The sequence below is a fragment of the Spea bombifrons genome, chromosome 1 (assembly GCF_027358695.1).
Source record: "Spea bombifrons isolate aSpeBom1 chromosome 1, aSpeBom1.2.pri, whole genome shotgun sequence".
NCBI lineage: Eukaryota > Metazoa > Chordata > Amphibia > Anura > Pelobatidae > Spea > Spea bombifrons.
Genome location: NC_071087.1, coordinates 153,075,375 through 153,090,646, shown reverse-complemented (window position 1 = coordinate 153,090,646; position 15,272 = coordinate 153,075,375). Strand labels below are relative to the sequence as shown.

Sequence of the window (15,272 nt, the reverse complement as noted above, 5' to 3'; positions counted from 1 at the left end):
AAAATTAATGTAAGTCTGTGTTGTTGGAGATCAAACCTTCATTGCAGCTCCCACAGGGCCACGTTTTGAACCTCTAAAGATGGGCACCGAGAGGTGGCTATTAACCAATGCTTGCTTTTTAGTGAGTAAAAATGTGCACATTCATGCAACTTGCTGAGGACCTCTGAGCTGAATTCCTCGTTGGTGTCAATCTGATTCAAGTACATCTCAGGATCTGTGCTTGAAGAAGACTTGGGGCCCACAAGTTGCTTCGACTTTCTTCCAAGTTTAGCAGCTTAGTCTTAGAATAGAGCTCTATGGAAACTTTGTGGGTCCTGGAGATTTAAGGGTACAAAAAATAAGGACTCGTTAATCCTTCCGATGTGGGTTCCCTATGTGGGTACCCAGAGATCAGTGCTATGGAAAGTTAGGACACACTATACAAAGGACTGTCTCCGTTTAAAAAGGTAGGTTTGGGAATTTTGATATACGAGGTTAGATAATTGGGATTGTGGGCAGTTTTTGTTTAATGTAAATACAAAGCATAATATAGATCATAACATAATTAAGCTGTATTTGAATTTTTGCTCTATATTCTAGGGACAGAGGAATTAGGATCCGGAAGTGATGTTCACGGTTATATAACAGATCCTAAGCCAAGTGATGACGATGGATATAATATCGACGACTCGGATTATGACATTTATATTGATGAAGTAAGTGGTTTTTTTATTGGATAAGTAAAACTATTTCAAGGATCAAACAACCAAGAATTATTCCCTCCAATAAACTAAAAATAAAGGATATTTAAACCAGCAGTGCAATGAGTTAATGATTAAAGGAACCTTCATTTATTTGAATGCGTGGCCTAAACCGATATTTTGATCCAGTTGCTTAATTGATATTTTTGCAGTTTTCTGTTGTCTAAACAGTGAAAATGCAAAAAATTTCACTTTCCTGCCCACTGAAAAAAACCTGTTTCTACCCAGATCTTCCACGTCCCGTTATATAACGTGAATCAAAGTGTTTTATTATGTAGCAGTACATTTACGTCATGACGTGCCCTTTGTTTCTTGAATCTTTGTATGAAGTCTGTGAAACAAAATTCTTAAAAGTTGGCAGGAAGTTTCGTGAAAACACTGCAGCGCTAGCGACATTCAGGCTTGGGGCAACTCCAGCCCAGTTGCCCTATACTGTAGCAGCCCAGAACACATGTCGGAGATGGTAATTGCTTTACAGTGTTGCCCAGCCACTTTTCTTAATTTCTGGATCATGCACCCTACAGGAAAGAATAGTTTGGAGAGTGGACCATGGTCAAATCAATGATATGGAACAGAAGAAATAGAGTTTGGGGCCATCAGTCATACCGCATACAGTTGTATGAAAAAAATAACATGTCCCTCTAAAAGACAGGCAAGGTGGCCTATGTGCTCAGTCAGTGAGAAGAAAATGAAATTTCACAAAAGGGAAAGTCAAGGGAAACAAGTTCTAAAGCGTTACAGTTCAATTCACAAGACCTTTCTCAAGATCATCTATTTCACAAATGAATGATCTTGTTGAAGGTTCTATGTGTTGAACTGAAACTATGAATAAATTAACTTTTACCCTTACTACGCTTTACGAGCCTGGTAGAGCCCGTGTCTCTGCCTTCCTAGTGTTGCACAGAAATGTAGATTGCATGATTGGGATTAATTTCCAATGTTTATGTTTATGTTATCTCCCAGGTGAAGCCCCTTACTTCTGTGAATGGTGGGAATAAGCGGATAGTTTCTGAAACAAAGGGAACGTCTGCAACCTTCACAAAGATCATCCCCTTACGGACTACCACAACTATGTCTCCAGCCACGGCCACCGTTACCAGCAAGGCTTTGCCGCCCTCAACAACCACGAGAACGTCCACCACTACAACTAAAGCCATCACCACTCGCACTCCCAGAAGAAACAGTATGGCTTCTCCACCAAGGTTTTTCGATCTGACTTGTGAGGAGACCATTTGCCCCGCAGACAGCTTCTGTCTCAATGATTACGACCGGGGTGGCTCTCAGTGCCACTGTAGCCTTGGAAGAGGTGGAGAAACTTGTGAGGATGGTAAGTTGTTCAGTAAAGAAGCAATGTAGTGAACACGAGTATCACTTAAAGCAGCCAGATAAAGTTTATCCACGCATAAGAAATCCATCTTATGTGTGACGGGAGGAGCCGATTTGGATGATTATTCCTTCTCATTAAGTTTCTATTCCCATATTATTTAGTTACGGTCCTTCTTGGGGGGAGCTGACTTTTTCTGGCTGCCTTTGTGAGGGTGGAAGGAGAAGGTGGGAGATATAACATCAGGACAAGGATTTCCTCAATATTCTGCCACCTTTTGGCTTACGCTTCCACAAGCTATGCGTAGTTCTAATGTAGGAATTCAGTGAAATTAAAAGCTGTTCCCTATTAGGAAATATGGTTGATAAAGAAGTGATATTACCATATAAAGCTACCTCCTCTAGTATCCCAAGGACAAAAAAAAACAAAGTTAAAGAAAATACCAATTTATTGTATGATAATTTGTGTGCTCAGTATGTAGTTGTTCACATAAAAACAGACATACAAGGATATGCAATCCTTCTGTAATATTTTTACTTTTTATTTAACATTTTCATAACCATCCCTTTTCCTTTGACCTCTAGATAAATTGATCTAGATCCCAAGACCATCTGCCTACATGTGGAATTACATAAAGGATTTTCTTTGTCCTTTTATCATAACATTCCTAGTTTTTATATTATGTACTAATGTTGCATGCGTCCTAAAAAGCGTGTTCCTTTTTAAAATAACATACCAGTTTGTCTTCATTGCTAAGCCTGCCCATCTCTGACATCACACAGAAGAGGCGCTGCCTTTAAGCTTTTATAATACCTCTCATCACACCTATCACACAGAACGCGGTCCCTCCCTGGGTCACACTCACTGGCCGTCACTGTAAATGTAGCTCTGTAAAGCTTTGCTGTTTCACATGTATGAGCATAAACTGGCGGGTGGGGGCGTGGCTCTAGAGGGCCAGGCTTCTGTGATGAAATACATAGGGGAGGGCTTTGGGGGATTGACAGGACTCTCTTGCTAGGCAACTGTAGTATTTCAGTAAACTTTTAAACACCGTTATTGAGAGACAGGGAGCATTAAAAAGAAAAACAATATTACATATAGATTTCTTTTACTTCTCTCTACATAATGCAGAACTTTTATGGGGATATTTTAATATTGCAATTCCACCAAGGTCTGGCTCCAAAAATAAAAATGTTGTGCACAGATGCTCAGATGACTTCATTTACAATGTGCATTCTAATTTAATTTTAACTCTAATTTGTAAAGAACACTTCTATGGACAAATTAGGCAATTTTTATATTCTGTGGAATGCATTTTCTTTGGAATTTATATTTAAGGGGATCGGTGCCCTCTATGGAGAAAGCTAAGAATTGTCATCGGGGAGACTTGTGTATAAATGGTCCTTCAGCAGAAAGTAGCGGTTAATTGAGTAAGGGAAATTTTGTACGTATGGTAGATCTATAATATATTATATTATATATAATATATATAGTCTATAATATATTGGCAGGGACCAAACAAAGTGTGGGCAGAGCAGATTTGTCAACTGAATCCTGAGCCGTTACTGCCCCATTAATTTGTCCTACTATCCATGCCAATCTATTTGCTTGGAAAATGTTTTTATTGTATAGTATCGTAAATCATTGTATCATTGTATAGTATTGTAAATAAAATTCTCCCCTCCTAGCAGTGGGACAGCTGCGTTAGAACTGTGGCATGGAAAATACTCATAATCTAAATTAGAAACAAAGTTCCACGCATTGGATGTTTTTCCTATTTTTCTTTATTAAAATCTGTGCGTTTACTTATACCTGCCTTTCCTGTAGACGGATGAGCGTAAGTAAAACCAATGAAGGCAAACTATTTAACCACACATTTTTATTCGAATAAATTGTTAAACCAGATGAGATGCAACCAGATATTCAGAAATCCGCCAACAGTTTCAGGGGATAATACCGTATGTAGACAAATCTTATAAGATTATTATTTTCTAACTAGGTAATGCTTAAGGAATATCACTATTTAGTGTGAAACCGCTTCTTTACCATGTTTTAGTCTTTAATTGTGCTGTAATTAATCAGTGAGAGTGATACTGAGCTAACACTTGGTAGAGGCAGCCAGGCAAGGAGTTAAATAGGACAGAAGCTGGCCTGGACTGGCTATCTGGCACATCTGGCAAATGCCTGATGGGCCGCTGGCCTACAACACCACACACTCACCAGATCAGGCGCTGTGGTGTGCGGCCACCTCTGGGATATGCGCGACCGCACGCTATGCGGGTATAAAAACACAGTGAGCGGCCGCGCATATCCAGGTGTCAGCCACAATTACGTCATCAGACAGCCGCTGGCGTTAAAGTGCCAGGTCCTCATCGTCGGATATCCTGTATGGATACTCACACAGATGTGGGGAGTTTGGCAGGATTAAACGTTAAGTACCTGACATGATTAGTGGGTCCATGCAATCGTCAACACGTGAACAGATCAATAACCGTTAACCCTGCCATTAAATCCAACACAGGATAACAATCCAACTTCTTACTGACCTTCCCTGAAGCCAACGGAAGCAATCAATTTGCTAATTTATTATGTTTAGATCGCATCAAACACATGGACTCTTTCTGCTTTCGAATCGCAGGACTCTGTGACAGCACGGAAATATTTGTACTTATTAGTATTATTAATATTTTTTTTTGTATGTTTAACTACGGTTTTGTTCTAGTCTTTTTAATGTTCAGTTGAATATATTTGTTAAAGCTTTGTATTTAAAATGAATGTGTTATCAAATGTATTTACGCAAACTGTATTTCTTGACATGTGATAACAAAATTAACCACCCTGCCCTCTCTGTGACTCTACAGTCACCATAACATATATTATGATCGCAGCATGGGTTACCCCCATTGGCAGGCACCGGGATAGCCCAGAAGAGCCCTTACCATGCCATTAACATCGCCCGCTGAACAAACTAAAAAATCCCTCTTAAAAAGTTGGCTTAAAATGATGGCATGTATAATGTGACACTTTGTTGCTTGATAATTTTTTAATGTAATGTAATGTATTTCATTTTCATGTATTTCTTCCTAGATATCAATGTGCAATATCCTCAGTTCTATGGGCATTCATACATGACCTTCGAACCATTAAAGAACTCCTACCAGATGTTTCAGATTTCTGTAGAATTCAGGGTAAGTCTTCCAATGTTTGTAGAGGTCACAAAACAAAACACGCGAAACAGTGAAACAGTGGGGGTTACATATATATATACATTATATATATATATATATATATATATATATATATAGAGATATGCATATTTATATTTATTATACATATAATGATTCTGGTGGTTTGAGAAGCAGTCATATAGATATAGTATAGATTAGAAGGGTCCAATCAAAAATAATGCCCATTTTTTTCCACTAGAATCCCCATTTATAGATATGCCTAACTGTATAAATGAAAATAATGTTTTACGTCCTCATATATGACCAATCCAAATTGTGCTGTATGATGAAGAGAAAATATGTGAACCCTACCTCTAAACCAGACTTTTATTTTATGGTAAATGTGCCCCTGTGGCAGGGCCTGATGTGGTATTTGTGGTATTCTAGGCACACCGTGGTCTGACACCCCCGTCTTTATATTTTAATAAAAATCCATTGTCATTCCCAATCATCACTTCCTGAATTAAAACATCTCTGTAGTAAATTGGGAAAAGTTATCTTCCTGGCATACTCAGCTAGAGGTGCACTAGCCGGCCAAAGTGAGACATGAGACAAGTTTGATCCGTGGGTGAGCTGCTCCTTTAAGGCAGGGGTGTCCAACCTGCGGCCCTCCAGCTGCTGCAAGACTACATGTCCCATAATGCTCTTTCAGCTCAGGGGCAGGCTGAGGAGTATGGGAGATGTAGTCCCACAGCAGCTGGAGGGCCGCAGGTTGGACGCCCCTGCTTTAAGGTGTTGTGTCCCCATAGAAATGTGATATTGGTTCTCAGACAGAGAATATGTCGTGATTCTTTGTAACAATAAATGATGTTTCCACCTAAGCTAGTGCTGTTGCCCATCGGTTATTGGAAAGCATATTTTTTATTAATATAACATTATTGTGTTTTTTTTTAATGCATTTAACTAATAACAGAGTTTATGGAATAAGTCACTTTAAATGAGATCCAGTTCCCCAGGTCCGTCACGTGCCGGAGTCTTTACGCATGTCTTCCTATTTTATTCCAGGCTGAAGGAGATGATGGATTACTTCTGTACTGCGGAGAGAATGAATACGGTCGCGGGGATTTCATGTCACTGGCAATAATACGTCGCAGTGTCCAGTTTCGGTGAGCCACCTGTCACGCCTCTTTATTATTTATTGTTTTATATAGCGCCATCATATTCCGTAGCGCTGTACAATGGGTAAACAGGACATAAAGTAGTATATAACATAACAATTTCACGTACGGAAACAAGAAGTAAGGGGGGGGGCGCCTCAAACGAGCTTAAACATCTTACAGCCTGGGCTCCAGCTAGGTCGGAGTAGATCCATTCTGTACCAGTATGTGTTTTGCACATGTTAATGTTACTGTCATGGCTTATGTTATTGATATTTTATCAGCGCATTGGAATCAATAAATCAAATGTAATGTAATGATGGGTCATGTCTGTGTTTTGCTTTGTCAGGTTTAATTGTGGCACCGGAGCTGCAGTAATTACGAGCCACGGTAAAATCAAACTGGGTCATTGGCACACGGCTACCATCTACAGGGAAGGGCTGACCGGGTGGCTCAGGCTCGATAACAGTTCGGCTGTATCAGGAAAATCACAGGTAGCCTCAGCTTCTCCCTATACGTCTGGAACTTCTTTTATAATATGAACGTCAGATAATGATAAAGCAAGGGGTTAAAAGGGATGGAGCACAAAGAAAGTAAAGATAAAGACGTGGCGAGAATGGGGAGAATGGAGGGAGATCTGGAGGTTTCCTAGAACGCTCTCTCTTGTGTGCTCCATATGTGTTGCCTTGGAACATGTGCCTTGATACAAACATGTGCGACTGGCTACTTAATTGGCAGAATTAACAGGGTGGAAATCCAATAACATACAACTGGAGCCTTTGATGAAGTTAATTATCCCACAATGTCATTTAAATACGAAGGTTCCTGGTGATGGGGTTTTCTGGATTGTGATACATACATGATTGGCCATCAATAGTCATTAAATACGACACCCAGGAAATATCTCTTAATATTGCCAGTTAATATCATTTGATATTTGGTGGAAACATGGAGACGGGTTAGAAACAAGGCTCGTTAACAGTTTGAAAGTTGTTGACTTGAGTTTCCCGTGTCTTTTCCATAATGAGTGAGTGTGAGTATAAGTGAAGTGAGGGTATGTCTTGGCACTAGAATGCACTTGCTGGTAGTTGCTGGTAGTTGCTGTTAGTTGACTGTATCTCCCATGATGTTCGTCAGAATGCTGGCAGATCTATTGTTTGGTCCATTCTGTCTTCGATGGATTTAGATGCCCATGATAACTGGTTCTAACGCAGGGAACTGGTTTATGAGTCTGATCGCTTCCGTTTCTTAGGGTCAGTACAGTAAAATCACCTTCCGAACCCCATTCTACCTCGGCGGGGCTCCCAGCGCTTACTGGTTGGTAAAATCAGCCGGAACTAACCGTGGCTTTAAAGGCTGCGTCCAGTCATTGACTGTCAACGGAAGAAATATTGACATGAGACCCTGGCCGCTCGGCAAGGCTTTGAGCGGAGCAGATGTGGGTAAGTCGTTGTTTCCGCTATTATTAATCTAGTTAAAAATAATTACCCTTGAGTAATGGTTTGTTGCCAACAGGTGACTGCAGCCTTGGGGTATGTGACGATAACCCCTGTGCCCATGGCGGCTCGTGTATACCGAAGACAGCGGATTCTTACACGTGCCTTTGTCCAATCGGATTTCAGGGGAGACACTGTGAACGAGGTAAAGCCACTCGGATAGATGTGTGTGTGATTAGCGCTTTGTATATCTTTCATAGCACTTGCTTTACCGCTTGTAATATTTCTTTATGTTACAATGAGATCTAGACATCTGTGAACATGCATTACTTGATTGATGGCCAAAAGACAGCAATACAACATCTAATTATACAAATCATCTATAAACTTCTCATAACCAGGGTCAGATTTCCTTTCCTATGATAAATAATGAAAAATTAAATATATGACTTTAGTTTTCCTTAAAAAATTTCAATGTAAATATTAACGTTATTATTATTATTATTATTCCCCACAAGAGGAAAGGACAGTTCTGCGCTGTGATATTGAAATCGAAACACCACCTGGGAAAATAGAGATAAATAAGATTTGGTACTTGCCACCTTACATTGTTTAAATTACATTTAATCTACACACACTGAATGGTTCAAAGGTTTGGGGTAACCGAGCTGTTTTCACGGAAAACTAGGACACTTCTAGCTGTAACATCATTGAAAAGGGGTTTTCTAACGATTAATTAGCCTTTTAAATTTAAATTTGGATCAGTGAACAGAACGTGCCGTTGGAACACAGGAGTGATGGGAGTGATAAAGAGCCATTGGAACATAGGAGTGATGGGAGTGATAAAGAGCCATTGGAACATAGGAGTGATGGGAGTGATAAAGGGCCATTGGAACACAGGAGTGATGGGAGTGATAAAGGGCCATCGGAACACAGGAGTGATGGGAGTGATAAAGGGCCATCGGAACACAGGAGTGATGGGAGTGATAAAGGGCCATCGGAACACAGGAGTGATGGGAGTGATAAAGGGCCATCGGAACACAGGAGTGATAAAGGGCCTCTGTACGCCTAAAAATCAGCCATTTGCAGCAACAAAAGTCATTTACAGCATTAACCCCTTCTGTGCTGGATTTCTGATCCATTTCATGTTATTTTAATGGACACATTTTGCCTTACCTTTTAAAAACAAGAACATTTCTAAGTGATCCCCAAACAGTGGCGTATACACATTTTTTTTACTTATTTTGTGTCGTTAGATTTTTCTGTAAAACACAACTGTGTCTCTTTTTTGTCATTTTAAGCGTTCACCTTGGCCGTACCTCAGTTCAGTGAAACTCATCGATCATTTGCTGTAGCAAAGTGGCCGTTCGGAACGCAGCACTACCTTTCCTTCATGGAGTTTGATATGACGTTCCGCCCGGACGCAGAGGATGGAACCGTTATGTATAGTTACGACACGGAGAGCAAGGATTTCATCTCTATTACTTTGGTGAAGAGCCACGTGGTTTTACGATTTGACTGTGGCTCAGGAACAGCAGTGATAAGGTATGGTCAAGCTGGTCACGGAGCCTCCAATTGCACATTTAAGAGGAACCGACGTGTAATAAAATCATTTTTACGCTTTATTTCTGTGAATTTACATTAACTAAATCTCAGCGTAACCAAATATGCTGACAATTACTTTTGGTGTTTTTCTTCCACAATGGGGAAAATGTTTGTGGATATCCTCAACGTGTCCCTGTCTTAATTAATTGGGATTATTCTCTTGGTTATAAAGGCTCGAGGAATGCGTTGTTCACCTGCAGGGCACTAAAAAGTGTAGTTAGGGTTCGACTTGTAACTTTTTGCCAAATGTTTCTATTCTACAAGACCAAAATATGACATTGTTGGTCCATCTATAGTCAAACATGGTAGTTTTAAGTTACATTTACAAGGAATGTATGGAAAATCATAAATGGGAAGTTTATGTCAAAGTAGAAATGTTAAAACAAGAGTTCTAAATGTAGAGAGTCAGAGGTTTAGATGTAATGTAAGGACGTTTTACAGAGAGGGTGGTAGATAGGTGGAACAGCCTCCCATCAAGAGTGGTGGAGACTAATAAATTGAGGACGTTTAAACATACATGGGATAAACGGGACTATCTTGACTCTAAGACAAGATCGAGGACTGATTAAGATCTGAGTCTTTACATCAGGAAAAATGGGCAGACTGGACGGGCCGAATGGTTCTTATCTGCCATCTGCCATATTTCTGTTGGGAATAATACGTTTCTAGCTAGAGTTTTCATATCTCTTTACTAAAGCGCTTTAACTATTTCATAAAATAAGCTAATCAGAAGCTTTGTCCTCTTAATTCAGGAGTGAAAACCCTGTAAGCCTTGGCCAGTGGCACGAGCTCCGCGTCTCTCGAACGGCTAAGAACGGAATCCTACAAGTAGACGATCAGAACCAAGTGGAAGGAATGGCCGAGGTTTGTGGAGTCTGTCCTCGTCCCCAATGTTTTCACATTCACTGCATGTCTTAGATGCTTAATACTCATCACATTATATAGATCCCGTATAAATGATTTACGGGTTGTCCTGCCCATAATGAACGCATTGCTTTGGGGAGAGGTTGCAATTTTATGAAGATTTTTGAATCCGAATTTTGAATATCTGTGATGAGGTTATTGTGTATCTTTCTACTTTACAACAGTAAAAAAAAACAGCCATCTCTGGCCTCAGGATCTACATGATTATTCCTCCCCATTGCATTATGTTACGTTACTGTATCTCTTCAGTGCAGGAAATGAATTGGGGTGCTAGTTGTGCCACCATTTGCCACATATCTCAGCTTCTTTAAGTCATTTACTTTTAAAGCAGTATCTCGAAATGTTTGCGCGGATTGCTAAACAAACTGATAACCTAAAGATGATTGTAATAAATGAATTTAATGATGATAAAAGGTGTGTTGGTGACCGTTCCCGTTATGTTTTCAGGGCGCGTTCACTCAGATAAAGTGTAACTCCGATATTTACATCGGGGGTGTTCCTAATTATGATACCGTGAAGAAGAACTCTGGGGTCCTGAAACCTTTCACTGGAAGTATCCAGAAGGTGGGTACTCCGCAGCTGGTGAGATCTGCTTTCTAACCAGGTCCACACTGGCCATCTCGAACACCTGGGCCGCCCTCTGCGCTCAGTGTGCGGCCAAATATACTACATGAGCATAAAACCATAGCTGTCGGCCGCACTTAGATAATCAGGTGGCCGTTGGTCTTAGGTGCGAAACCTACCCCATCATTGCCAGTCCGGCGCTGTCTGTAACGTTAGGCAAACTACATGGGCCGAGTGGTTCTTATCTGTTTTTATGTCTGTTTTGTGTTGTTAATCCACAAGAGGGGAGTTTAGGTAATTTTGGTAAAATGGGTAGCTCATTATCTTACCCTTTATTCTCCCGTCTCATTCCTCAAGTACACAGACGCACCTGTTTGCTTCACATTTATTTAGTGCTCTGGATACTCGCTCATCAGGCAGACAATAAATCTATGAGTTCCCTTTCCTGGGCATTTTTGATCCATACCTGGCCGATTACAGCCATCTGTTCCCCTGCAGTTTATGGTGATGGCAAATCCCAAATGTCATTCTGTACAACTGACATGAAAATGTCCCGGCAGACGTACAGTTTGCTTTTAACTTCACTCCGGGGAAATGTATTTGAAGAGCGCTGCTAACTCCTTTATAATGTGTTGGCCCTGAATTCAGTAATCAAAATAGATTTATGGGACAACTGCTGGGAGTTTGAAAGTTATGGTAAACAAATTAAGACCCCTGAGCAGCTCTAGGCTATCACAGACATACCAAAATCTTCTTCCCTCTCAGGTACATGGCCCATGGCAGTTTGGCGGGTGGTTCATCCATTAGAGCACCAGGGACCACGCAGAGCTCAGGAGCCCCTGGGCATGTGCCTAGTGTGCATAATGCATTATTATAATAATATTATTTTTTTTTTTGTCGTGTCCACAGCTTATTCTGAATGACCACATCATCAACCTGGTCCATGGACTGAGCTACGGGGTGAACCTGCAGAATGCTGTCCATCCCTGTGCCACGATGCCCTGTGCCAACGGAGGGAGCTGCAGGCCCAAGCACGATAACTATGAATGTGATTGCCCTTTAGGCTTTGATGGCAAGAACTGCCAAAAAGGTAGCGCTATGGGACATTTGAAGTGCCCGTTAATGGTGTATAATAGTGAAGTGATTACATGTAAGAACCTGTTTTATGTTTTATAAAAGCCAGCGTTCTTCATGTCGCATTCATGATTGGGAAAGTCTGTAACGCCTACCGTGTTATTTAAAGCAGTGGAAAGCAAATAATGGATAATTGGGCTGTTTGTAGGGTTAGGATCAGGGGGTTAAAAGTGGAGGGTGAAATACTAGAAGCAGTGAATGTGAAAAAATGAAAAGGATAAGAGAGATGAATGGTGGTGCCACCCCGCATATAAACCAAAAATTGCACTCATACCCAGATGCCTGTGATGGGAAGAGCACATCTGCCCTTATCCTTTAACAGCCATTCTTGCACCTCTTGTGTTTAAGTGTGTATGAATGCATTTATTACATGTAATATGCAGAGAATTTCAACATCTAAGCGGGAATGTGTATTTGTTTGTGTACTATGTGATACTATGTGTGTACTGTGTGACACATGGGTGTATACATATTAAAGGTGGAATATATTTTGTCTATGTTATACAATATCAAATACTGTATGATGCCTGGTTGCCGTAACGTAAGCCTTTGAGCATCTGAATGCTATTCAACCCACCTGACACTCAATACATTTATAATTATTTTTAAGTTTGATGAGGTTAAGTGAGACTTTTCCAATCTAATACATTGCAGTTTTTAGCCATTTTTACTGTGTTATATGCAATGCATGCGCTATACTCTGGCTATGATATTCCTTGTATTTTATATGGCAATATTCTGTTTTTTTGGCTGCTTACGGCAGAATGTGGGAATTACTGCTTTAATAGTAAGTACTGTTAACCTTTGGACAGCAATGCTGATCATTGTAAGAACCCATCTGTAAATTGTAAAGATGCTGTATGTCCCACAGATGATCTGCACCTGCATTGAAAAATTAGATGATTGATATAAACGTACATATGCTTTCAGGACCTCAGAGGTCTCTTCTTCAGAAGGAAAGATTCTGTGTACATGCAAGATATTCTCTTGTTTATTTACCATAGTCCTTGTAGATTCTCTGTACCTTTGTGATTTTGACATCCTCAAAAATAGCTAATTCACAGTTTTTACATTTTCCATTTTTTGGACCCATTAACTATCCAACATCTTCTTTGCAAACTCCATGATGGTCTGTATGAAAATATGTCTTATCACCACAGTAACCAATGAAATGTTCCTTTCAAACTGCACCAGAAACAGTTTGTTTAGACAAAAACGTTGATATTCCATTAATATGTGGCTGTTTGCTGCAGGTGTATTTACACACTTCTGTCAATAGGTGGCAGTGTGGCACCATCTCATCATACTGTAGAAGGTGCATTTGATCACTTCCACCAGTAGATGGCAGTGTGGTGCTGCCAACATGGGCTTATTCTTCGAAGGCTCTTCCTACCAGTGCAGAGACAGATAATAAAGTTTTGGCCAATATTCTTACTCAACAGATTACTAGACAATTTTCAGCTGATGGCGAATTGTGTTGTTGACTGTAGACATTTTTTGTCTTCTTCTTCTTAGTCATCACTGAAGCAATCGAAATTCCTCAGTTCATCGGACGTAGTTATCTTATCTATGATAACCGGGAAATTCTCAAAAGGCAAGTTATTACTGTTATCAATTGGTTTAAAACAGAACACGTTGAACCTCACAGTGTATGTAACGGGATGATTAAGACAGATTGTCAGAAAGGTTGAGAAGAGACATGCATGTGAACTTACAACGAAACTGGACTAGAGAACACAAGGAGAGTGGATATGATCCACATATATACCACCACTTGTACAGTGCTGCCCCCTGCTGTATCTGGAATGCATTGGTGAATAACTGATTCGCTTCTGTGAGTTTGGCCAATGTCAAACTCACATTGGCCACTACATGTCTCGTATTTCAGGGGACAACCTTTTACAAGAACAACATAGGAAATGCGTATGTGTCATGGAAAAATGGCCAATAAGCTCACCCTAGATGATTCTGGTCATAACGGCTTGTGTTTTTTCATAAAAACAAAACATACAATTTGATGGCAGATGGGCTGAGCCCATTGGCTTCCTGTTTTTTTTAGCAGTCGTAGCGGCCCCAAAAATCCTCCTGGTCTACAAATCCCTCACAGCGTAAATGGATCTGATGTCAATGGGCCAGATGCATCCCAGAGGATTCCCCTAAGTGACTTTAAAGCCCCAGAGAACTTTCCTTGAAATACAGAAACTAATGGAATTTTGGAAGCGATGTAACTAATCAAGGGTAGTGGCTTCTAGTACCTCTGCAACCTGTATCACAATTTGTCATGCTATCTTCTGCTGCCATGTATCAATAGACAAAGCCCCAAAACCCTTTTTTGTCCTTTCAGAGTATCTGGATCCCGAACAAACATATTCATGAGATTTAAGACAAATGTGAAGGATGGTCTGCTCATGTGGAGAGGAGACAGTCCTATGAAGGCAAACAGTGACTTCATTTCTTTGGGTCTACAAGACGGAACCATAGTGTTTAGGTATCTAGGCTTATGTTGCTAAACACAAATTATATATTTTTAACCGCCTCATAAAGAAGTTGCAACATTATTAATCTCATGTACATAAAGCTCTATCGTATGTTGTTACGCTCCAACAACCCCTGTCTGTTAGGGTTTCTTCTGCAGCCTCTTTGACCTTCTAAATCAGATCCATTATGATGGCTTCAGGAAATCATCTATTACTTAATAGTAATTCTATTATTTTGCTGTGGAGGCTTAGTTCTAGATTCTTGTGATTGTTGGGATAGCGAAAAACACTTTTCCTTATACTGTGTGTATTTGTTATTTTTAAAATGTGTATTTTTTAAATCTCTTAACTCTGCAGCTATAACTTGGGAAGTGGCATGGTTTCCATAATAGTGAATGGATCCTTTAGTGACGGAAGGTGGCACAGAGTCAAAGCTGTTCGGTAAGATCTTTTTATTTTAAGACTTCATGAACGTAAGACAGATGCTTGTACTGAATGTGGATGACGGTGCTCTACGGCCACAATGGAAACTTTAATGAATTTATCCAAATATTATTTTTGGGAAGAATATGGAAATCTTTCACTTTTTATAATGTCCCATAAAAAAGAGAGAGTGTGGTTTTGGAACATACAGTCCTGTATCTGTGGTCAAACTTTGGTTCCCATCAGAGCCAGCTGATCCACCACATGGTCAAGTCTGAGACGAAGTTTAAAAGTACCACCCCCCCATTATATACCCTTCCT

The 15,272-nt window shown here is 40.2% G+C and overlaps 1 protein-coding gene across 1 annotated transcript in view; it reads left to right on the top strand.

The window, feature by feature from the left end:
• Positions 1-15,272, top strand: part of EGFLAM (EGF like, fibronectin type III and laminin G domains) — a 37,421-nt gene that overhangs the window by 19,249 nt on the left and 2,900 nt on the right. Inside the window, exons 8-21 of the mRNA XM_053448113.1 lie at positions 580-695; positions 1,704-2,067; positions 5,152-5,252; positions 6,297-6,397; positions 6,738-6,882; positions 7,641-7,830; positions 7,904-8,029; positions 9,126-9,369; positions 10,182-10,293; positions 10,801-10,917; positions 11,827-12,007; positions 13,567-13,645; positions 14,396-14,539; positions 14,886-14,969. Coding sequence (XP_053304088.1) covers positions 580-695; positions 1,704-2,067; positions 5,152-5,252; positions 6,297-6,397; positions 6,738-6,882; positions 7,641-7,830; positions 7,904-8,029; positions 9,126-9,369; positions 10,182-10,293; positions 10,801-10,917; positions 11,827-12,007; positions 13,567-13,645; positions 14,396-14,539; positions 14,886-14,969 — 2,104 coding nt within the window. The remainder of the gene's footprint in view (positions 1-579; positions 696-1,703; positions 2,068-5,151; positions 5,253-6,296; positions 6,398-6,737; positions 6,883-7,640; positions 7,831-7,903; positions 8,030-9,125; positions 9,370-10,181; positions 10,294-10,800; positions 10,918-11,826; positions 12,008-13,566; positions 13,646-14,395; positions 14,540-14,885; positions 14,970-15,272) is intronic.